The sequence below is a fragment of the Pipistrellus kuhlii genome, unplaced genomic scaffold, assembly GCF_014108245.1.
Source record: "Pipistrellus kuhlii isolate mPipKuh1 unplaced genomic scaffold, mPipKuh1.p scaffold_m20_p_1, whole genome shotgun sequence".
In the NCBI taxonomy this organism is placed as follows: Eukaryota; Metazoa; Chordata; class Mammalia; order Chiroptera; family Vespertilionidae; genus Pipistrellus; species Pipistrellus kuhlii.
Window position 1 is genome coordinate 135,037,232 of NW_023425404.1, and position 24,759 is coordinate 135,061,990.

Genomic DNA, 24,759 nt, shown 5'->3' on the forward strand with positions numbered 1-24,759 from the left:
CCTTCTGAGGTTGAAATGAACATTAAATTCCTGGAGGGGTTATATATTAGATTTCTAGGAGAAATTGTTTTTCCAAAAAGTAACTGCTACAGAAAGTTTTATAAACATCTCCAGTTTGGAAATTTCCATTAGGATTTTACAGCTTTCATATCAATGCTTTAAAGTTTGAATTTCATAATTATAATACTTATTAGGTATCAATTAGAATACATAATTAATTATGCATGTCTATAAAGTGATAAATGTACACTGCAATCCCAATGACAAACACACACACACACACACACACACACACACACACACACACATTGGTGATGACGATTTGTTATTCTACTCTTCTACATGTAAATGGAAAAATACGTGTGATAGAAATTTCACACCAGCTTCCTTTAATAGCTGTGGCATTGCCAGTAGCAAGCAAAGGGAAGACTTACAGCAACAGAAACCAAGGCCTCAAAGCAAAAGTCAATTATCTTCCAGCAAAATTCTACAGCAATGAAAACAGCCATCATGCAATGTTTTTGAAAACTGAATCTGACCTCATTTACTTCTTTGTTATTTTGCAGTTGAGAAAAAAAAGGAAGAGGAGAAAAATAAACCTTAAGTTTTCAATTCACTTGGATGTTTCAGAATTGAAGAAATTTTGTTTGTCAGTATATGTTTTAACAGAAAACAAAACAAAAACTTCCAGACTTGTTAAGAACTTTATTGTAAAAAAATAATTTACCCTTCAAAATGTGTTGGGACTAAATCGTTGTAGATAAATCTGTTGTCATATTTAAATAATAAATGCATTGATCCCTTTTTATATGATGTGCAAGGGGTCAAAATTATAAAATATTTTATGAAGATAAGCTTATAAATGCTGAAACTGTCTAAGACAGAAACCAATTTTCTTTTATTTATTGATGCATTTATTTATTTTAAGAATCTGTATTGTTGAAAGTATTACACATTTCCCTGTTTTTCTCCCATTTGTCTGTGTCCATGGGTTATACATCTGGTACCAATTTTCAAAATAAAATAATGTACTTTCTTAAAAATATCTTAAGATATCATTTTCTATTTGTTTTCATTAAAATGCTTTATAAAATATAATTGTCTGATATAATTAACCAGCCAAAGTTATTAGGAAAAAGTATTTGCAGAGTAATATTAGATTTTTACATGCCCTTGATCATGTCTTTGCCACATCATGCAATATTTTTTTAAAAATCATTACCTGGTGATCTATGTTTTATGCATTAATCCTAAACATTGCTATTCTGGTGAATTTTTAAATCACTGTCAATGCAGCTGAAAATTTCTATTAAGTAAGTGCTTAATCTTTATAGGAGCCGTTTTACCTTTTAATCTAATCAACCTCCATTGTTAGTAAAATAATCAACATTAATGTAATATTTAAAAAAAAACTTCATTAAAAATTCTCTACTTTTGTACAACAAAAACAGTAATAAGGACTACAACAAGTAGTCACATTTTTTCAAGGAACATTTGTTAACAGTCTTGATACTTTGAATCATGTTTTTTGACACACCAGAGGAAGTTCTGCTGATTTAAAATTATTTTACTGTTTGCCCTGGCCAGTTATTCTCAGTGGTTAGACCACTGGCCTGCAAATCAAAGAATGATGGGTTCAATTCTCAGTCAAGGGTATGTACCTCAGTTGCAAGTTTGATCTTGGATCTGGTCTGGGCATGTATGAGAGGCAATCAGTCAATGTATCTCTCTCATATCTATGTTTCTCTCTCTCTCTCTCTCTCTCTCTCTCTCTCTCTCTCTCTCTCTCTCTCCCCTTATCCCTCCCTTATCTGCAAATCAATTGAATAAAAATATCCTCTGGTGAGGACTAAATATATATATATTATCTTGCTGATACTATAGGGGACCACAAATTTGAAGGTTACTTTATCTTTCATTTCTTTATTTTTAACAGTAGCTTAAAATCCATTAATCTACTTGCAACCTTTGTGAAGTTATAGACAGAAAAGGGGTTTGGAGGACACCTTTCCCATTTCCTATGTAGGAAAAGAATTGAGTTCCTAGATGATCGGGTACTGCTCACATAGCTCTAATGATAGTGAGCCTTACTTCCTAAGGCACCTGTTTCTTGGTTATATAATCAATAGAGGCCTGGTGCACGAATTTGTGCACAGGTGGGATCCTTTGACCTGGCCAGCAATCAGGGCTGGTGGGGCCAACAAGGGGAAGAACCGAGGGAAGTTGGCCAGCCAGGCCACGAAAGGTTGGCTATGGGAGCACACTGACCACCAAGAGACAGCTCCTGCATTGAGCGTCTGACTGCTGGTGGTCAGTACACATCATAGCCAACCTTAGGCTCATATATATATATATATATATATATATATATATATATATATATATATATAATCATAGTTTTATATATTTACTTGATTTGATTATGATGAAAATGTGATATATTGGTGATTTCCTCTGTATTTGGAACAGGTATGCCTATAAACAGCATAAGGCGAGAAAGTTCTTTAATTAAAAAAAAAAAAAAAAAAAAAAAAAAAAAAAAAACTTGCTGTGAGGTAAACCCCTATCTGGCACGCTCAGCATCAGAGACTGAGTGCTGATCAAAAAAAATGCCTGGATTCACTATTCTTCAGTCTTAATTGAAATCTCACTTTTTTTTTTTCAAGGAACATTTAACAGTATGGCTAATGCTTTTACTTAGAGATATTTATTGGATTTTTAAAAATTAGTTATTGTCTTAAACTCATAGAATTTATTTTACAGCTTATAATCTTACTATCTGATTAAAATAATAGATTCCTTAACAAGATATTAAAAACTTTTAAATATGCTTAATTAACCTGCAGTATACCTCTGCTTTAAATTTATGGCAATTTTCATTTAATCAACAAAGGTTCATTACATCTGTTTTTATTGGCAAAGTGTAAATAATGAAGCCATTGTTCGCACTAAGGTCTGGCCAATTGCTCTTGATGTTTTTTATGGACAAAATAAAATTTCAGTATCAGTTGTTTCAGCCAATGTCTGTCAAGTGGGAATTTAAGGAAAATAGAATATAATGTCTGAGAGACATTTTTTCAAGGAAAATCCAAGTTTAATAGTTTTTAAAATAAAATAAATAGATGAGTTGGAACATAATAAAGAGATTGAGTCACGTATTTGTTTGTGCTGAGCCATTTCTAACAGTTCAAGGTAATCCCTATAAAAGATGGACAATGATTCCATTAAAGTAATCAAACCAAAGCTTTCAAAAGATTAACCTAGTTCACCAGAATAATAAAGTGGGAATACATGCAAGGTTAGAATATCAGCTTTAAAAATTTAAAACTAATATGAGTATGCAAACTGGAAGTACATGACCATGTAATCCATTTGCTCTCATAAATCACTATCTGTAATTGTAAATATTTATTCACTTGAAGTAGGATGACCAGGTGGTCACTTCAGGACAAAACAATTAAACACACTGCATAGAAAAGACAAAATCAGGACACATGCATTCTAATACCAGCTCAGCCACTAAACCTGTGGTATTGAAGCACGTTCCTGCATGTCCCCGAACCATTAATAAAATAGAGGGTTGGGTTCAGAATTGTAGAACTTTTGACATCCTTCTAAGATAGAAACCACACCACTGATGGTTTTAAAGGGATTTGCCCTGGATGCCAATCAGATATCAATTAAAGAAGTAAGGACCATAGTATTTGGGAAGGTTGAAGAAAGGTAATGGTTTTTATTCTTTTCATCATATGTTTTGGAGTCTGATGAAATATTAATTTTTCTGTGTATCTGTAAAACACAATATTGCTGAGTTTATGAATCCAATTGCTCTATGACAGGAGGAGCATGTATGCAACACATGAGGCATCACTCTTCTCGTCCTGCAGGAAGGGCAGACACGTATAGCAGCCCTATTAGGAATTACAAACAACAAAACATACTGCCATGGTTACCATGTTTCTAAAACCTTGATAATACAAATTAGACGCAAAGGGAAATAATGGTCCATCAAAGTCCTATGCTGCATATTATGTAAAATACTAGAGGCCCATTGCACAAAGATTTGTGCAAAAATAGGACTTCCTTCCCCTGGCTCGCTCCTGGCTGCCTTGGAGCCTGCAAGTCCTCACTCCTGGCTGGCTGCCCAGGAGTGCTGCTCCTGTAGCTCCCTCCCCCCCCCCCCCGACCCTCCCCTTCATAGCAGGCATCCCACCCTGCCCCGCTTCTCCACGCCTGATATGCAGATTAACCCACCATCTTCATTGGGTTAATGTTGCATGCTCACTCCTGAGTGGTTGATGGGCATCATGGAGGTACATCCAATTTGCATATTTTTATTTTATTAGTGTAGATTAAGAGTGGGAAGCCCATAGATATACACATTAGTATTAACCTCAATTGTGTATTCACCTTGCTAAATTTTGTACTTGAATTCTTGTTACTGAAACATTCTTTAAACTTGTATCCATTTTGTAAGTTCTTTGTTAATTTTCTAAAGAAACTTCATACCAGTTATTCTTTTTACAAATGCTTTAAATAGTTAAATTTCCAATCAGCATTATATTCAAATGAATCCTGATTTCATTAAAAAAAATGAAAAACGATGCCTTTTATTATTTTAAACCCTAAATTGAAAATAATACATTTAAAATTTAATATTTCTCTTACCAGAGTCAATATTGTATAGTTAGTGATTAAATATTAAGGTTTTGGAAAAAGATTACATGGATCAAATCCCAACTCCAGCATTTACGAATGATGTGTTTGGACAAACTACTAGAACTTTCTGCGTCTCAATTTTCTGAACCATGAAATAAGGATAATATCTACTCAATCAGGTATTAAACAGAGGTCGAATGTATTTATACAAATAAGTACAGTTGATCTTCATTATTGGAGGATTCCATATTTGCAAATTTGCTTATTCATAAAAATGTGTTTGTATGTCCAAATCATACTGTGGCAAGTCCAGTCATTGGTGGACATGTGCAGAACAGTGAAAAATTTTGGTTACCGGAAATGCACATTCCCAGTTTAGGTCAGACAATGATTCCTGTTTTGGATCTCATACTGTAAACAAGTTCCTTTTCTTATCACACCTTTGTGTTTTTGTCAGTGATTTCATTGTTGAAAGTGGCCCCCCCGCTGCAAGTCTGCAGTGCTGTCTAGTGTCACTAAGCACAAGAAGGCTGTGATGCGCTTTGTGAAGAAAATAAGTGTATTAGATAAACTTCATTCAGGCATGAATTAAAATGTCATTGGTGGCGAGTTCAATATTCATGATTCAAAAGTATATGTTAAATAATGTGCCTTGAAACAGAAACATACATAAAACAAAGTTATTTATTGATCCGTTGATAAAATTGTGACCAGAGGCTGGAGGAAAGCTTGCCCTGAATTAGTCCTGGGAACAGCGGCTCAGCCTTCTCTTGTTCAGTGACTGTGTAGAACATAACTACTATAAATAATGAGGATCAACAGCACTTCCAACCTATCTAGAGGCTCCTTTTTCCTTGTGGAGGGAGAGTTTAGAATAGGTTCCAATTGCAACATGGCCAGTCATTTTCACAAATATGGTACCTTCTTTTCTTTCTTCTCCACAGCTAAGGAGCCTCTGAGTATAATCATATGGGACTGAAGGAGGAAGCTGTCCCAGACCAAGCCCATGATTTCTGAGACATTCTCCCTGGCTGTGTTTAGGGCCTACTATTTTAAAATGCAAACTGGGCATGGTGAGAGCTCACAATGGCAGCCATTCCAGAGATAGATAGAGCCTTAATTCTGTCATGTTTATTTTCCTTTATCAGGCTTATTGGGCAAAACAATAAGAAAAATATAGGATGAAAGTGAATCCTTACTCTGTTGTTCTTAGGTAATACGAATGTCTTTGAGTGATTTACATCTTTTTAATTTTAATGAAAATTCTGTATTTATGTGGTACCTGTATGTTTAAGATTTGGGAGTTTGTCTGGAAGACAGATGTTCTATTGTATATATGCAAATTCCTGAATGGTGAACTGACAAGAAGAGTGAGGGGGGAAAAATGGAGCATGTAAATTCGAATCCAGAAAAAGTTCATTGTTTACTGAACACCCTAGTAGGTGGAATCCACCATAAAATTAGCAGCAGTAATAGCAAGAAAAAGAGAGTAAGAAAGAGAAAGGAAAGGAAATATGATGCCTAATGAGTGTGGTTGAGAGGTAGGGATTTTAGGCACCCAGGTCAGAATGAGCAGAACATGTAAATAGCAGGTTGGCGCAAGACCGTTTGATCTCAGAAAAGGAGTATTTGAAGACATAATGTGAAATGCCTCCTTATCCAGGGTTGTGGGCCAGCAATAGCCAGGGAGTAGTAAGGTAACACACTGAACAAGACTGAGGTAGACCGTGGGCCACATGAACAGCTTGGGGGCTTGGAGACTATGTCTGGAGATAATTTTAGGAAGAAAAGGGTAAGGGTAATGCACAGTTCCTACCAGAACTTCTTGGGATTGACAGCAATTAAGGGTAAATCTCATAGCATTTGAATATATTTGTTTATTATTCACTTTCCACTCCACTAGCAAACCCAGACAGTGCTGAGGTAATGAAGAATGGTGCTGCTCCGTGATTAACCAGTCCAGCAAGTCTGTGGTTAACCTTCAGTTAAAATAAGAAACCTCTAGAAATTTCAGTCTATACATGTGTAATAGTCTGTTCCTCTTTGTTCATTAAAAAAAATACCTTTTGAAAATTATCAACATTTACTCTGATGAATCTTGACAGCAAAGGAACCAAAAACTTAGGAAGGATGCAGGAAAGAGTCTCAAAAGAGGCAGGAAATCCGAAGCAATGAAAGTGTGGAAACCGGGTAGGCTGGGTTGGGATTAGATGGCTAGATACTCTCCTGAAGGTCATGTCCTACAGGTGGAAAGCTGTCCGCTGGCTTTGATGGAAATTCAAGAAATGTGCTCAGTAAGTACTAAATCAACCTATCAGGTGAGGATGCTTGATTTAATTGTTTTAATTAGTAAGGATTATTCAGAATTTTTTTAGGGCTTCTTATAGTCTCCAGCACCAGAATTAGATTTATCCAATGGAATACTATGTGTGCATAATAAAGAAGGATCCCTTACTCTTTGTAACAACATGGATAGACCTGAAGATTACTATGCTAAGAGAAATAAGTAGTCAGAGAAAGACAAAAACCATATGATCTTACTAATATGTGGAAACCAATGAACAAAGTAAACTTGTAAACAAAATATGTCCAGAGGCATGGATGCATAGAACAGACTGACAGATCTCAGAGAGTGGGGTAGTGAGGAGTACAGGAAGAATTCAACCAAAGAACAATTGCATGTATATGCATAGCTTATGGACACAGACAATAGTGTGGTGAAGGCCTGGGAGCAGGGTGGTGCTCAGGGGGAGGGAAGTGGACATTTGTAATACCAAAAACAATAAAAAAAAATTGATTTTGATAATAAAAATGAACTAAGGCAAGGAAAAAAATCTGGGCAGTTCTCTGGGCAATAAAGTAACTGGGTAGAGCATCAGTTACCTATGGGAGTGCCATCTTATTAATATAGATATAATGTAGAATAAAAATGGAATGTGAGAATGACTAGGGAAGCCCCTGTTTACAGGATGAATTGAAAAAAAAGATGAACGATGTTACAGAAACCTGCTAGAAAAATTTTTCAGGAAGAAGGACAGATAATTGATTGTCTAAATTAGAGTGGTGGCAGGGAAAGTAAACAAGAAAGAACAGAGATGTCAGATATTTCAGAAGAAAAGTTTAGACGACATTGTGATGGACTGTGCAGGCTCTGAAGGAAAAAGCTGGATTTCAGATAACATTCAGATTCATGACTATGAAGTTACAAGGTAAAAAGAAAAAGAATATTCATTAGAAAAAGTGACAAAGGTTATTGCCATGGTGAGGTACAGGCGTGGGTGTTTATAAGGTAGCTGCCAGCAATATAATCATAAGGGAATAAGTCAAATTAGAAATCTGTCTTTGAGTAGAGCATATTGGTCATATATTTAGCTCCTGTATCATTAAATATTGATAATCAGCATGGGACACTTGTTTTGTGGAAAAGAAGGAATTCTGATATAGGATTCCAGACAAAGTCCCAATTGCCATATAAGGGAACATTCACATCACAGATTGGAATGTGAATAACTTTAAGGAGCACTTATTTAGCTTCCTATCGATACACTAAGCAAGAGATGGTAACTCAACAGGCACTGCATGAAAGAGGAAATAGCTCCATCATTCAGGTAATAACTCCATAATTCAGCCTGTATTAAAACAATAAGAAACATCTACTTTTTTTTTTCACCAAGTATTTATATTATGGACATGACCCAAATTATATCTGTTACCACACAATCAACATATCCTCAGTCTATAAACTAGACTAGAATGTTTTGGAAGATTTTTCTACTCACTCGATTACAGTTTCTTCATAAACCTATTAACAAATGTTTTTCAAATTGATTGTTGGGGATCCCAAAAACTGTGAGTAAATTACAGTTGTTCAGAGCTGTCAAAGTCTGGATATGATAATGATAAGAATAATAGTTAATATTTTGTGTCAACTTGGCTAGGCTACAGTGCCTAGTTCTTTAGTAACACACCAGCCTCGCTGTTACTGTGAAGGTATTTTTATTTATTTTATTATTTAAAAAAATATTTTATTGATTTTATACAGAGAGGAAGAGAGATAGAGAGTTAGAAACACTGATGAGAAAGAATCATCCATCAGCTGCCTCTTGCACACCCCCTACTGGGGATGTGCCTGCAACCAAGGTACATGCCCCTGACCGGAATAGAACCTGGGACCTTTCAGGCCCCAAGCCGATGCTCTATCCACTGAGCCAAACTGGTTTCGGCTGTGAAGGTATTTTTAGATGTGACTAATATTTATGTCAGTAAACTTTGAGTAAAGGAGATTATCCTCGTTTTGCCAGCTGAAGGCCCCAGGAGAAAAGACTAACGTTCACCAAAGAGGAAGGAATTTTGTCTCTAAACTGCCTTTGGACTGGGGACTACATTACCTTCTGCTGGAATTCCCAGCCAACTTGCCTGCCCTGCAGACTATAGAACTTTTCAGAAATGTTAGACATTTGGAGACATTTGGCTAATGGGGTGAAGAAAATGACTGGGGCGGTGGGGGGGGGGTGGTGGTAATAGGTAAACCACAACTTATAGGTTCAAGACATTAGAGTAAGTTCTATTGTATATCTTTGAGTTCCTATCCTTCTCAGAGTATTGCAATGAGTCCTTAGACCTACAGTGACACTACAAAGATCTTCTATAACTATATGTCAATGGCAGAATCCAGAGATCAAATGTGAAAGGAGGTATGTCAAGAAATCCAGAGAATAAAAGCTGTAGATTTGAGAATCATTACTTCACAACAACTGCACAAGTTAGAGCGGGTTACTTAAATAGGAACTTACTCAACTTGTTAATCAAAGAGCCCATTTCTTGTGTGTGTGTGGGGGGGGGGGTAGGGGGGGGAACATGTGTGCACCGGAATATACATGAGCCTAACCCATAGGTGCATTTTCCTTAATAAGATGAATGAATATTTCCTGTTATCAGTTACTAATGAACAGTATTTTGCATTTTTTGGGTAGCCCTATGATGAACTTTAGATGTTGATTACTGTACAACCTGAAAACCCTATGTCCCAGAGAAGATGAACATATGTGTGCTGGTGATTTGAGCACTGGCAGTTCAGTGCAGCACATTCAGAAGTCGCATGTGCCAATTTTTCATGCTGCTGATAGCAGATGCCATGGCTAAGAAGTAAAAATAAAAGACACACTAGTGGCATTATAAATAGCTGCCTTATATTCTTACAAATAAGCACACTTGTTTTGGGAGCCCAAATATCATTATTCTATACTCCTTTTGTCCAGGGTCTTATTGATTTTGCTCTATGGTTAACTTTGTTGCCATTAACTATTTAATTGATGTACCAAATATGTATAGAGTGCTAGAAACTTCCCTAGCCAGCGGAATCAGTCCATGAACAAAACAGACAGGGCTCCTTCCTAAAGGACATTATTTGCCCATACAGTCAAATGGGGGATTTGAAGAAAATCATGCACTATGAAGAAAAAAAAAATCACTATATTCCTAGGATTACAAAAAATAACACAAAAAGCATCTGAGACAATTTGCCTCTTTAAATTACTCATGAAAATAGTCATTTAATTTAGTAGAAATGCATAACCTTCCATCGCCGTGGAAAGCTTCTGATCACCCCTCTTCCTCTGGGCTTCCATGACCCCGAGAGCTCCCGCTCACTGCAATATAGGTCACAATTGCCCGGGGGTTAGCAATGTGGCCCATACACTGGGCTCTACCACTATTTGGGCAAGTAATGTCAACTCCATGCCTCATCTTTAAAGTGGAGATTAAAATAGGATCCACCTCAGGACTGTTGTAAGGAATAAAGCATGCCCAGTGCTTACATTTTTTCTGGACACGGAGTGCACAAAATGTGAGTGCTCGCTCTTATGAGTAGCGCGCACACTATTTTAGTGGCACTTATTTTTGTGATTATTGTTTTCACTTCCCTGTTTTGAGTTCCCTCTGAGTGTGTGGGTTGTGTTTTATTTACAAACATTGCTCTACCTTCCCTCAGTATCTAGAAAATATTTGTGCTAGCTTACAGTTTCACCAGCAATATCATGCATTTCTTCACGTCTTTTCTATGTTAAGAATTGTGAAGCAATTTAGTTTTGTCCGTATGACAGATGTGATACTTTTAATTAATATTATTATTACAAATACAGCTAAACATCTTTTCTTTTGTTACCTTACAATTTCATTTTTCTTCAGTGAATTTCTGTTAACTAGTCTTTATTTCTGTTAGATGGTATTTTTTCTTATTGAATTTTTGAATTTAATATATATATTCTAGATAGTAACCATTTTTCAGTTTTATATGTTGTGAATATTTACTTAGCTGATGGATTGGTTTTTGTTTTTTTTTAGTTAACCACATGATATGTATAAAAATCTACATGTAAACATACACAATGTGTTTTGATGAGGTATTCAAAGTTAATACAGAAATTTATATCTGATTATTCTTCTACTTTTCTAGTGCTCACAGATCTTACAGGTAACAAGATTAACAGATCTGGCCAACACCAAAGACAACTGTAGATTCCCAATCAGGATACTCTGAACACTGAAAAACTTTATTTGTTTTGTTTGCTTATTTGTTTTTAATAATTTTTTTTTTTATTGATTAAGGTAATACATATGTGTCCTTATCCTCCCATTGCCCCCCTCATGCCCTCCCTCCCCTGTTGTCTGTGTCCTTTGGTTAGGCTTATATGCATGCATACAAGTCCTTTGGTTGATCTCTCCCCCTTACCCACCTTTCCTCTGAGGTTTGAGCATCTGATCCATACTTCTTTGTCTCTGTATTTGTTTTTGTTCATCAGTTTATGTTATTCATTATATTCCACAAATGAGTGAGATCATGTGGTATTTATCTTTCTCTGACTGTCTTATTTCACTTAGCATAATGCTCTCCAGTTTCATCATGCTGTTGCAAATGGTAAGAATCCCCTTTTTTATAGCAGCATAGTATTCCATCGTGTAGATGTACCACAGTTTCTTAATCCACTCATATGTTAATGGGCACTTAGGCTGTTTCCAAATCTTAGCTATGGTGAATTGTGCTGCTATGAACATAGAGGTGCATATATCCTTTCTGATTGGTGTTTCTAGTTTCTTGCGATATATTCCTACAAGTGGGATCACTGGGTCAAATGGGAATTCCATTTTTAGTTTTTTTGAGGAAACTCCATACTGTTCTTCACAGTGGCTGCACCAATTTATATTCTATCTTATAAAGTCATCTGATTAAAGTTCACAATAAAGCTTGATATCTATTAGCGCTGATCCCTACCTTATTTAAAAAATTATCTTTAACCTTCTTTTTCCTTTATTTGCCTATGATATTTAGGATCAGTTTGTCAAATTTCATTAAAAAAAACTCTAAAGAAATTTGAAAATATCTAGCATTAAGGGATAGGTACATACCTGTTTAACTCAGAAATTCTAATCATAATTATTTCTACTGAGAAATTATAACACATATACATGGGCATTCCTATGAAATAATGTTCATTGTAGGATTAATTGCAATGATAAATATATCAGAAATACTATCTATTAATAGATATATACTAATACATATTGTGGTATAATCAAATAACACACTATTATAACTATTTCAAATGAATGATCTAGAGCTAACTATACACAAGTAATCATTTAAAAAATAGTGAGCTGAAAGAAAAAAAGGTGTTATACAATTTACATAAAATTTACAAAATTGCACAACAGTATATGAACTATAGAATAAAACATAGTAAAGGGATTAAAAACTGCAGAGTAATGATCATCAAGAAATTTAAAATACTAGTTGCTTTCCAAATCTGTAAAATAACAGGAAAATGTGGAGAAATTGAATGAGATCTGAAACGATTTATTTCTTTAAAAATGTTGAAGCAAATCATGACAAAATGTTAAGATTTTTTGGAAAGGTAAGTTGTGGATAAAAGATTGTCCTCTGTTAGTCTGTATGATTAAATCATTTGATGATATAAGAAGAGACAACACATTGACATTTCATTCTCCTCTTCTCAGGTAGCAAATGGGTTATATTTTCTGTGAAAGTAAAGCTATTACAAATTTAAGATAAACCTTAGACCTACAGTCACTAGTATATGTATGAATATCTAGTCTGTGCTCTATATTTTGTAGACATATTAGTAAATAATAATCTGAATCGATACTTTCACATGTCACTGGACTGATAATCATTGCTGTTCTCTTTCAGATTAAGATATTGCTATCGAATGCATATATGCTTTGACATACTTTTCTAGATGTTGGTGTTGGCTTTTCAAAGCCTGTTCTCCTTTCTGGGTGAAGGTAAGTACTCTGCCTCAAAGCAACCTACTTTCCTTTTTATAAAAACTGCCGCATGCAATAATTGAACCAGCAACTACAGCCTGTTTTAAAAACAAATTGAACTATTTACTTTTCCTTTCCAAGACAGGAAATTATCTGCCCAACCCAAGCTTTGGAAGGCTTCTGAAGATTCATGTACCTTCTGCAGTAATAGGAGACTACTAAAATGGCTTGAAACAACTGTGCTTGGCCGTTTGCGCTGTTCTGCCTTATTGCCATACCAACTGGGGGGCATTGTAACTGAATTTCATGCTGACCCAAATCATGTGGGTTTATAAGTAAATCTACAACCAAAATGGAAGTTGATCAAAGCATACTTACTCTTACTTTAAGGAATGCATTTTAGATATATTTTTTTATTTCAGTATCACATGTATCAGTATAAAAAAAAGTGCTTGTTGTAATCCCTTATATTGATTTCACAGTCCCTGATGATTTATACACTAGAAAGTTGTGCATGAATTATTTCTATGACTTTTATTCAAAAGTTCTATATTACATTAATATGATATATCAAGTTTATCTGAAAACCTTTTATTATTCTTCCCCCAGAGAGGATATTTTTCTATGGAAAATTCTTACCAATGGAAAATGTATTTTAAAATCAATAATGAAGTATTTCAGAGAAAGAATATTTATAGCTTTTTTTTTCTGCCACTTCCTACCACCCCCTCTCCAAATTTGTCTGCCTTGGTTGGAAAAAAGTCAAAAGAAGAAGTTTGTTGACTGGACAGGAATGAAAATGAAAAGGACACAACGCCATGGAATAGCATTTTACTTATCTACACAATAAAAGCCTAAGCGGCCATTATGGTGGAACAACCGGACGACAAGTCGCTATGATGCGTACTGACCACGTGGGGGCAGACGCTTAATGTAGGACTTGCCCCCTGGTTGTCAGTGTGCTCCCACAGGGGGAGTGCTGATCAGCTAGAAGCCCGGCTCATGGCTGGTGAATGCAGTTTTGGTGACGGGAGCCTCTCCACCTCTGTAACAGCGCTAAGGAGCAGTGAGCCAAGGGGAAAAGAGCAGTGAGCAGGCAGGCAGTAAGGAGTGAGGGGTTCCCAGAGTGCGAGAGGGATATTCGCCTGCTGACATAGGAGTGGACTTAAACTGACAGGCAGACATCCCCCAAGGAGTCTCGGACTGCAAGAGTGCACAGCCCCCTCCCCAGTGCATGAATTTTGTGCGCCAGGCCTCTAGTTATAAATAAAATAACAATAAACCAAACTCATAACTTATTAAAAACAACTTGGAAAAGAAAAGAGGATGGGGCAATAATAAGATAGATAATTTTGACTCAAATATCATTTAGTTCCAGACATTTAAAGAACTATACACATCTGTGAATAATGCCAAGGCTCATTTTTAGGGTAGGTCAATGCTTAAGGTTAATTAATAATGACTACCACCCCTTCATAGTTTCCTAACCTCCAATTTATTTCAGCTAAAATATAGAGTAATTAATTTTAAAAAAACAAAAAACAAACATTTCACCAAAACATTGAAGAACTGTCCTGAGGGACAGACATCTGAAATTACACCTGATCATTGTTTGCTGAATTTCTCTCTCAGAATACCTCTAGTGGTGTTTTTGTAGAAATTCCTCAACAATTTACCATTTCTTTCCTAAACTTTCTCTTTCCTAAGCTAACTTTACTTTATGTATAAAGACATATTAACCCTTATCATAGATTCACCTTAAAAATTATAAAAATGCAAGTCTTGAAGACCAGGTATTCTGAAGCTGACACTGATCAAAGATTATAGGGTCAAGATGGCCAGCAAAACATATTCAATGTCCATTTCTATTACCAATTCGTATTATGTCATTTTGTACTTCAACTAGGAATTAGAGCCTAATGTTGTAACAGACATTTGTTCCTTTATAGGTTCAAAGCAACTATTATCTAGCAATATCCAATAAGGCTTCTGAGTGGATTACTTAGCTTATATTGAACTTTCCATTTCTAGCTTCTGTTAAAATGTGCCTGATTCATAAAAAAAAATTTTTGTCAGGTACAAAATAATCACTTAATTCTAGTAATGGTTCAAAATTTTTAGCTACTACTAACTTTCTAACCATTGCAAAAAGAGAATATTTTCTCTGTGTCAAAGATCAGCACGAGGATGGCTTGACTGGCTAGTCTGTAATACACTGAAGCAACTCAGGGCTGATAAATTTGGTTGCGAATTGGAATCACCTGGGAAACTTTAAAAAGCACTGAGAACTGGGATCCCCCCCACTCTTGATTCTTCTTGCTATAAGGTGTGGCTTGGCATGGAGACTCTAAAAGGTCCACAGTTGATTATACTGTGCAGCCAAGGCTCAGAACCACCGCTGTAAGCCATCGATGCTCAAGAAGTCTGATGACTAGCATCAGCTTTTATCTGGGAGCCTGTTGGAAAAGCACAAGCCTAGACTGTGCCCCAGACCTCCTGAGTCAGATCCACATTTTCAGGGGCTCTGATGTAACCCATTCAGAATTCTTTTTTTTATTAAAATAAGGTACCAAGCTAATCCACCCATTCCAACTCTAAAACTCATTATATATATATATATATATATATATATATATATATATATATATATATATCCCTTTTTCCATAGGTTTCTAGAGAGAGTAGAAGGGAGGAAGGAAAGGGCAGATATAGAAACATCAATATAAGAGAAACATCCATTGGTTACTTCCCACAGGACACCCCATCAGGGGCAGGGAACCTTGAAATTGAAGTATGTGCCCTTGACTGGGAATTGAACCCATGACCCTTGGATCCATGGGCTGACACTCCAATTACTGAGCCAAATATACCAGGGCCCAATTCTAAGATTCTTATTCCACAATCTAAAGAACACACTGAGAAGCACTTCTAAATTTATCTAGAATTCTTTACCAATAAAAATGAAAACTACAACCATTCTATCCTGTTCAACCCTACAATTCTCATTCCACAAATCTATATAAATAAAGTGCTGAGGGAATTCATAAATATGGTGTCATAACTCCATTTTCTGTTTCCTTTCTTCCTCACTAACATCCTATAAATCATTTAAGACATAAGTAAAATAAAACCTCCTTTATGAAGCAGGTCCTGAACAATAGGCATATTTTCTATAAAATTCTATTGTCAATATCATAATTTCCACAAAGTTTAGCACTTACTTCTTTCTGATATAACATATATTTTCTCATTTCTCCAATTAAATTATGTGCTTTAAATGAGGAATTATGTCACATTCCTTTTCCATCCTAATCTAATCTAAGTAAAGTATACATACTTAAAATATATGCATTGCTGCCCCAAAGCCTGCCAGCCTGAAGACAGAAATGCTTCAAGTAGACAGGGGCCCTACACACAAAAAAATTAAAAAAGAAAATCCTCTGCTCATTAGTCCTTAATATGCCTATAGTAGAACTTTCATATTCTTTAGCTCCACTCCTGTTTTACTCAACATTCCATCTCTATCACAGTGTTTGGCACATACTGGGCATATACATAAGTGAACTATAGAAAATATAATATGTTAACAAGCAATGCAGGAACAATTTTGAATATATAGTACTGAGCTCATAAAATCATTTAGAAGTGTGTGTTTTGGTACTACATCCTAAATGTACTTTTCTTGATATATATAAAATTTTTAAAAAATGTAATCCAAGAAATTTCACAATCTCATACACAACTAATGCTAACAGGTGCATGTCTGTCCAGATTAACAATTTATATAATGATATAAACACATATGCTATTAAACATATGTACCTTTTATTTTTATTTTATTTTTTTTAATATTGCTATTGACTCTAGAGAGAGAACAGGAGAGGAGGAGACAGAGAAAAATTTATGTGAGAGTTAAACATAGGTCAACTGCCTCCTGCATGCCCCCTTCTAGGAATCAGGCCCCCAACCTGGGAATTGAATGAGTGACATTTCAGTGCATGGGATAAAGCTCAACCAACTGAGCTATACCACCCAGGGAAAACATATGTACATTTTTTTTAAGATGATTGCATTTTACTGCTATATATGCTGCTTTTATTGAATTAACTATATATGAAAGCATCATTCCAGCCAGCCTATTAATTTAAAATAAACATTTCTTTTTATAATATATTTTTATTGATTTCAGAGAGGAATGGAGAGGGAAAGAGAGATAGAAACTTCAATGATGAGTGAGAATCATTGATTGGCTGCCTCTTGCTTGCCCCACACTGGGAATGGAGCTGCAGCCAGCGCATGTGCCCTCACTGGGAATCACACCGTGGAATCAAACCCTGATCTCCAGGTTCATAGGTTGACACTCAACCCCTGAGCCACATCAGCAGGCAAAATAAAATTTCTTTCTTACAGTTGCTTTAATGAATGCACCAAAAATCATTTAATTAATTATTTATATTGTGATGATTAAGTTGCTTCCATTTTTTTGTAATTATATACAATGTTATAATTGTATAGTCTCTATCATAAGTGTACTTTTTGAAATATTTCCTTAGCATAAAAATCTAGAAAGTAGATTTACTGGTTGTTGTTTTTTAATGTACATTTTAGGGCCTGTGATAAAAAAATAATAATTGCCAAATTGACCTTCAGAAGTTTTGTAATAGTGTGCTCTCTCACAAAGTGATGGGAATTTTCTAAAATACCTAATCAGCAATTCAAATATATTCTTTGCTATAAAATTTACTACCAACTGACATACACTGAAGAATGACATTAAAAATTAATTGATGCAATTGTGAAGTACTCACATTCTTTTTGAGAGCAGATTTCAGTTTGAAGAGGTTGGAACTTATAATTTGGTATCTCTTGTTTGAATACAGATGTGAGAATATCATCAAGTTCTTCCATGCCATTCTGTTTTCAAATGAAAAGGACATTTAGTTCAATTATTCACATAGAAACTTGTCTTAGTGCAATATAATAATAAATTATTAGTTGGAGTAAATACCGAGTAATCTTCAATAATACTGTTACCACTTTTAGAGACTCATACAAAACAATAGGGTTTGCCTATAAAACAATTATTACAGTAGTAGAAAAGTAGATACAAGAAAATGTCTTGGTTTTTAGGTAAGCAGCTTTACTTAATACCTACTAATTACAAAATAACATTTTAGCATGTCAATAATAACACTGAAATTGTTTTAACTAAATTTTGTAAAATATATGATCCATATATATAAAGAGCTAGGGTCCATAATGTCCAAAATGACTGAACAGATGATCAAACACCAGAAGTCAGTCCTCCATTCAGCGCTGTAGGCACCATGGCGACCCAGCACTGACTGCTTAGGGGGCTGCGGAGGATCAGGCCTGGAGGGAAGCCAGGAGAGAGAAGCAGGGTCTGATCCACAGCCCCTTTGGCAGTCCTGTAGTCAGTGCTGGATTGCCTCAGTGACCCAGTATTGACTGACCTGCAGCTGCAGGTGCAGCAACCAAGTGCTACTGCCAAAGGGGCTGTGGATCAGGCCTGGAGACAGGCCTGAAGAGAGAAGCAGGGTCTGATCTGCAGCCTCTGTGGCAGATATTCATCAGCCCTTGCCTCTCTCTCTGGGCCTTGCCAGCAGCCATGGAGGCTACTAATCAGCCCTGCCTCTCTTATCAGGCCCTAAGATAAGCCTGGAAACACTGACTGGTATAAAAACCAACCAATTAGAACCAAATCTGTGTGAACTGCGAGGAGCCAATGGATGCCTAGAAGGCAGAGCTTTTGACTCTGACTGGTATAAAAACCAACCAATCAGAACCTAATCTGGGTGAACTGTGAAGGCAGAACCTAAGGCGGGAGCTGAAGAGAAGGTTTAAGGTCAACAGCTGTTTGGTATAAGGTGTTAAACAGTTCAATTTTTTAATGAGAGGTTTGGCAGCATAGTGCATATGGCTGGCTATCAGTCCAGATATAGGGATTATGTATTTTTGTCTACCAAGAGCATCTACTCCTGATGAAGAAGGCTTTCCCCCTCCCCCCTCCCCATTTAATCAATCCTATCCTATATAATCTATCTATACTAATAAAAAGGTAATATGCTAATTAGACCAGGTTGACCAGCCATTTCTGGATGTCCAACTTTCTTCTTGACCAAGTCATGTGGTGGGGGGCTGAAGCAGAGGCAGTTAGGGGTGATCAGGCTGGCAGGGGAGAGCAGTTAGGGGCGAAATCAGGCCAGCAAGGGAGGTCCATTGGGGAAGAGATCAGGCTGGCAGGAGAGGGCAGTTAGGGGTGATCAGGCAGGCAGGCAGGAGAGTAGTTAGGGGCCAGCAGTCCCATATTGAGAGAAGGACATTCAACTGCTGGTTTAGGCATGATCTTACAGGGATCCCCCAAGAGGTCCCAGATTGTAGGGGTTGCAGACTGGACTGAGGGAACTCCCCACCCCCATGTACAAATTTCGTGCACTGGGCAACAAGTGTTTAATAAAATAAAAATATAATGACTCTGGTTCTTCAACTTAAGGGTTAGAAATGGGACCGAATTATTTTATTTCTGTGAAAAGTTAAAGAAAATATGCATCTAAGCTCTTTTTTTTTCCTTTCAACTATAGAGTAACTATATGTCTATTTTATAATATTTCCATAATTTTGGAGGAAGCAAGTAGTGTTCTCCTATTTATGGCATAGCTATTACAAAAACCAGCATCTTTTAAAATTGTGTTTTGTGAAGCTTATGATGGAACCAAATTGACTTGAAACATAGATGGTTGTAGTGAGAAGACAGGCCAATCAAACAAAGCCATTGGTGGAGAGAGGATTATGGAACAAAAGTTCCTAATTAAGATTTTTGAAATGATTTCCAAATAAAATTAGACACTTTGCTAATACATAGTCTTATAAATTAAATGGCTGGACTGGACAAACAGACACTTGTGTTACTCTATTTCCTCATATTTCAGTAATCTGAGTGCCTCAAATAGTCCAGTGATTTGGGGCTAACTGTGTTTTCTAAGTTGTGCTGAGAAGTTGGGAGAGGCCTTGATGTGGTGAGCACATCTTTAAGACATAAAAATGTCAAATCACTATGTTTTACACCTAAAAATAATATAATATTTTGTGCCAAGAATAGTTTGCTAAAAAAAGAAGTTGGGGAGGGAATGTAAGTCCTTTACTCAATCTATAGTTATATAGTATAGAGAAAAACCCAATATTAATCTATTTACCTGTGTGGACTATGTGAAACTCTTAGCGCTGAACAAGAGAGAGAGAGAGAGAGAGAGAGAGAGAGAGAGAGAGAGAGAGAGAGAGAGAGAGAGAGAACAGCAAGCTCTGCCTTCAAGGAATTCACAGTCATATAATTACATAGGGGCAACACATTGAGTTCTAAGTACTATGATAGAAAGTCACCATGGGTTAGAAGCAGAGTGGGCAAAAGGGAAATGGCTCAATTCCACAAATAAAGAGATGACCAGGAAAGACTTATAGAGCAGATGCATGCAAGGAACATTCTAGATTAACTGAACAAATTGCTTATAGGCCTGGAGGAATCATGAATCATGACCTGGTTATGTATTTGGGAATTTATAGAAGACTATAGTAGATTGAGAGAGAAGAAAAAAGTAAGCATTTCAAAAAGTACCTGGATATAAAACTTAATATTTCATGATATAAAAATTGAGAAGTTGTTTAGGGTCTATATGTCTGACATGGAAATGTTTATTATTTGGATTAAATCAAGTTAATTTAAGTTGCAACATTATTATGAACACTTATGTGACTGAATATTGATATTGAATGAAACCTATTTTATAAATAAAGATGTGAAACTTTTATATTAGCAATAATTACCCTTTTTAAATTGAGATATAATAGGCATATAACATTATATTGGTTGTAGATGTACAATGTAATGATTCAGTGGTAGTATATATTGATTTATTGAAATGACCACCACAATAGGTCTATTTAACACCCATCACTATACATAATTAATATTTTCTCTTGTAATGAGAATTTTTTTACATTTTTAGCAACTTTCAATTATGCAGTAAAATATCATTAACTATGGTCACTATGCTGTGCATTACATCCTTATGATTTTATTTTATAATTGAAAATTTGTACCTTTCAACTACCTTTATTCATTTCTCCCAATCTCATCCCTAGCTTCTGGAGACCACCAACCTGTTCTCTTTATCTATGAGCTCAGTTTTTGTTTTAGATTCCACATATGAGCTCATATAATATTAGTCTTTGTCTAACTTATTTCATTTAGAATACTGTCCTCGAGTTCCATCTATGTTATCACAAACGTCAAGATTCTATTTTTTCTTCTTTCCTCATGTTTATTTTTATTTATTTTTTAAATGTCACTTAATTTTACTTTTTTTTTTATTGGTCAAGGTATTACATAAGTGTCCTTAACCCTCCAGTGCGTCCCCCTCATACCCCACTCATGCCCTCACCCCCCTGTTGTCTGTGTCTATTGGTTATGCTCATATGCATGCATACAAGTCCTTTGGTTAATCTCTCCCCCTTAACTCCACCCTTATCCACCTTTCCTCTGAGGTTTGATGGTCTGATCAATGCTTCTTTGTCTCTGGATCACTTTATGTTGTTCATTATACACCATAAATGAGAGAGATCACATTATATTTATCTTTCTCTGACTGTCTTATTTCACTTAGCATAATGCTCTCCAGTTCCATCCATGCTGTTTCAAATGGTAAGAATTCCTTCTTTTTTACCACAGCATAGTATTCCATTGTGTAGATAGTTTTATAATCCACTCATCTGCTGATGGGCACTTAGGCTGTTTTTAATATTTTTCATGGGTAAATAACATCCCATTATCTACATATGTCACATTGTCTTTTTCCATTCATCCATAGATGGACACAGGCTCTTTCCATGTCCTGGAAATTGTAAAAAAAAAAAAAAAAAAAAAAAAAAAAAAAAAAAAAAAAAAAAAAAAAAAAAATGCTACAATGGAGGTGCATATATCTCTTCCAGTTAGTGTTTTCATTTTCTTCAGATCAATCCCAGAAGTGGAATTACTAGATTATATATTTAGTTCTATATTTTGAGGAACTTCCATACTGTTTCCCATAGTGGTTGCACCAATTTACAATTTGCACCACCAACAATGCACAAGGGTTCCATTTCCTTCACATCCTTGCCAATATTTGTTGTTTCTAATCTTTCTGATAATTTCAATCCTAAAATGTATGAGATTATATTGTGGTTACGCTTTTAATATTTTCTGGAAGTCTTTGACAGGAGCAATGGAACAAAACATTGTAAGCAATACGTTTGCATTTTCTCTACACTAAAGCTCAAAAGGATACATTGTAGCCATCTGAGATGAAGAGGGAAATTAAGAAAACATGAAAATAATAATACCAGTTTGTACTTTTTTTCTCTAAATTTGTGTCAATGTCACAAGAGTTCTGCATAGTCTACTATCTAGTTGGTAATTTTACATACAGAGATAAACTTGCTATTTCTTTCCAAAACCAATAAGATTTAGTAGGTATAGATTGATGTTCCATAGAGCAGCGTTTTTCAACCGCTGTTCCTCGGCACACTAGTGTGCCGCGAGATGTTGCCTGGTGTGCCGTAGGTGCAGACAAGACAAGAATTTTATAATTTTTCACTATTTTGTTTACTTAATATTTCATAATAAAGTAATTATAAAATACTTTCTTTGTGTTTATTTGATTCCTATTCAAGAGAATATATAGTCAATATAGGCACAGAGTTAAATTTTTTTAACATTTTCTAATGGTGGTGTGCCTCGTGATTTTTTTCATGAAACAAGTGTGCCTTTGCCCAAAAAAGGTTGAAAAACACTGCCATAGAGTTACTACACTCATAAATAAGTTAGTCCTAAGATAACCTCTGGGATCACTACCAGCTCTGAGATTCTGAGACACTGATAATTCAAAAAGTAAGAGTTCCCACTAAAAATAGAGGCACCATCATACTTCAATATGAGAATTGAAAAATGAAATAGCAGTGTCCTCAGAAGAAAAAGTCCTTACAATATAGATGAAGACATTTTTTAATTAGAAAAGAATACAGATATTTTACAATATTCTAACCTAGCACAAGTAGTTGAATCACTTCTATTTTCAATTTCATAATCATATTCCTAGTGTTATGCTTGCATATAAATAAATGGCATAGAATACAAAAAAATAATCCCCAAATTATTTCTCCCTAGAAAGTATCCTAACTTGAAAACTCTGATTTGAGTAGTTATGCTATATTAATATTAAATAGACATCAGAGCAAAGAAAATTATTAGAGTGAGAAAGGTACATTACGTAATGATAAAAGAGTCAATCCACCAAGAAGACAGAGTGTGTATGCAAAACAGCTTAAAATATTTGAAGTAAATATGAGCAGAATTGATAGGAGAAATAGATAAATCAATAGTTAGTTATAGTTATAGTTATAGTTATAGTTATAGTTATAGTTACATACTCCTCTTTCAAAATTGATAGGAATAGTGGACAAAAAGTCAGCAATAATATAGAAAAACTCAAACACTATATCTCATTTTCCAATGATCTAACCAACAAGGATCTAATGAACATATACAGAACATTCCAATCAGCAACAACAGAATACACATTCTCACCAAAGAAATATCAATGAGAAAGAGAAACACAGATCAGCTGCTTCCCGCACATCTCCTACTGTTAATTGAGTTCACAATCCAGGCATGTGCCCTGACTAGGAATCCATCCAGTGACCTCTTGGTTCATGGGTCCACGCTCAACCACTGAGCCAAAATAGCTGGGCAAGGAGATAATTATTTTAAAGGATTATTTTAAAGATCAAGAAAATTGACAAACCTCTAGCAAGATTGATCATAAAACAAAGGTACAAATGACAAATGTCACAAATGAAACAGGAGATATCACTGCATACCCTGCAGACATAAAAAGAATAATAAAGGAGTACTATGGACCACTCAATATACGTCAATTTGACAAGTCAGATTAAATGAACCAATTCCTTAAATGGTACATACTACCAAATAGGATCTTTCTCTATTATTTCTTACAAATACATGTAAATCTACAATTTCTATTAAGTAAGAGTTTAAATGAATATAAACAAACTGGAAAAAAAAATTCATTATGCAAAGTTGAAGTCTTTAAGACAAATAGCTATTTACATAGAGCCCTTCAAAGTCTAATTTGTTTCTTTCTTGGATGAGGAGTGTGAAGACTGCTTGAGTAGGAGGGCATTGAGAGACTTTAAAAGGACTTTAGGGCAATTTTTTTCCCCACTTGGATTATTGCTTTTTTACTTCGTTTTCAAACAATTCTCAGTGAATATAATTCTTTTTTATTCTTTGTTTTAGTTAGTGTGATCCAGTAACAATGAGGAAACTAGTGTAAGAATAAATGGGAAGGAAGTAGAATGTTTCTAGGACCTTATTTGAAGATATTCTCTTTAAATATTTAGTCATTTAAAATCAATTGAGATTTGAGGTTTAAAAATAGAAAAATGGCAGTCTGTGCTCTAATTTTCTTTTTTTATTGATGCAGGGGTCCTCAAACTTTTTAAAGTGGGGGCCAGATCACGGTCCCTCAGAGAGCTGGAGGGCCAGACTATATGAACTACTAATTCCTACTGTAACACCTCGGCTGCGCTCACCGCCCAAAAACCTGGCGGGCCGGATCAGACTCCTCTGCGGGCCGCATGTGGCCCGCGGGCCGTAGTTTGAAGACGCCTGGATTAAGGTATTACTAATGTGTGGTTATCTCCCCATTGCCACCCTCCCCTCGCCCCCTCACGCAACCCTCTATT

The 24,759-nt window shown here is 35.6% G+C and overlaps 1 protein-coding gene across 1 annotated transcript in view; it reads right to left on the reverse strand.

The window, feature by feature from the left end:
• The window catches only part of BANK1 (B cell scaffold protein with ankyrin repeats 1), a 302,385-nt gene that overhangs the window by 167,314 nt on the left and 110,312 nt on the right, over positions 1-24,759 (reverse strand). Inside the window, exon 6 of the mRNA XM_036410473.2 lies at positions 17,751-17,856. Within this exon, the coding sequence (XP_036266366.1) occupies positions 17,751-17,856 (106 nt within the window). The remainder of the gene's footprint in view (positions 1-17,750; positions 17,857-24,759) is intronic.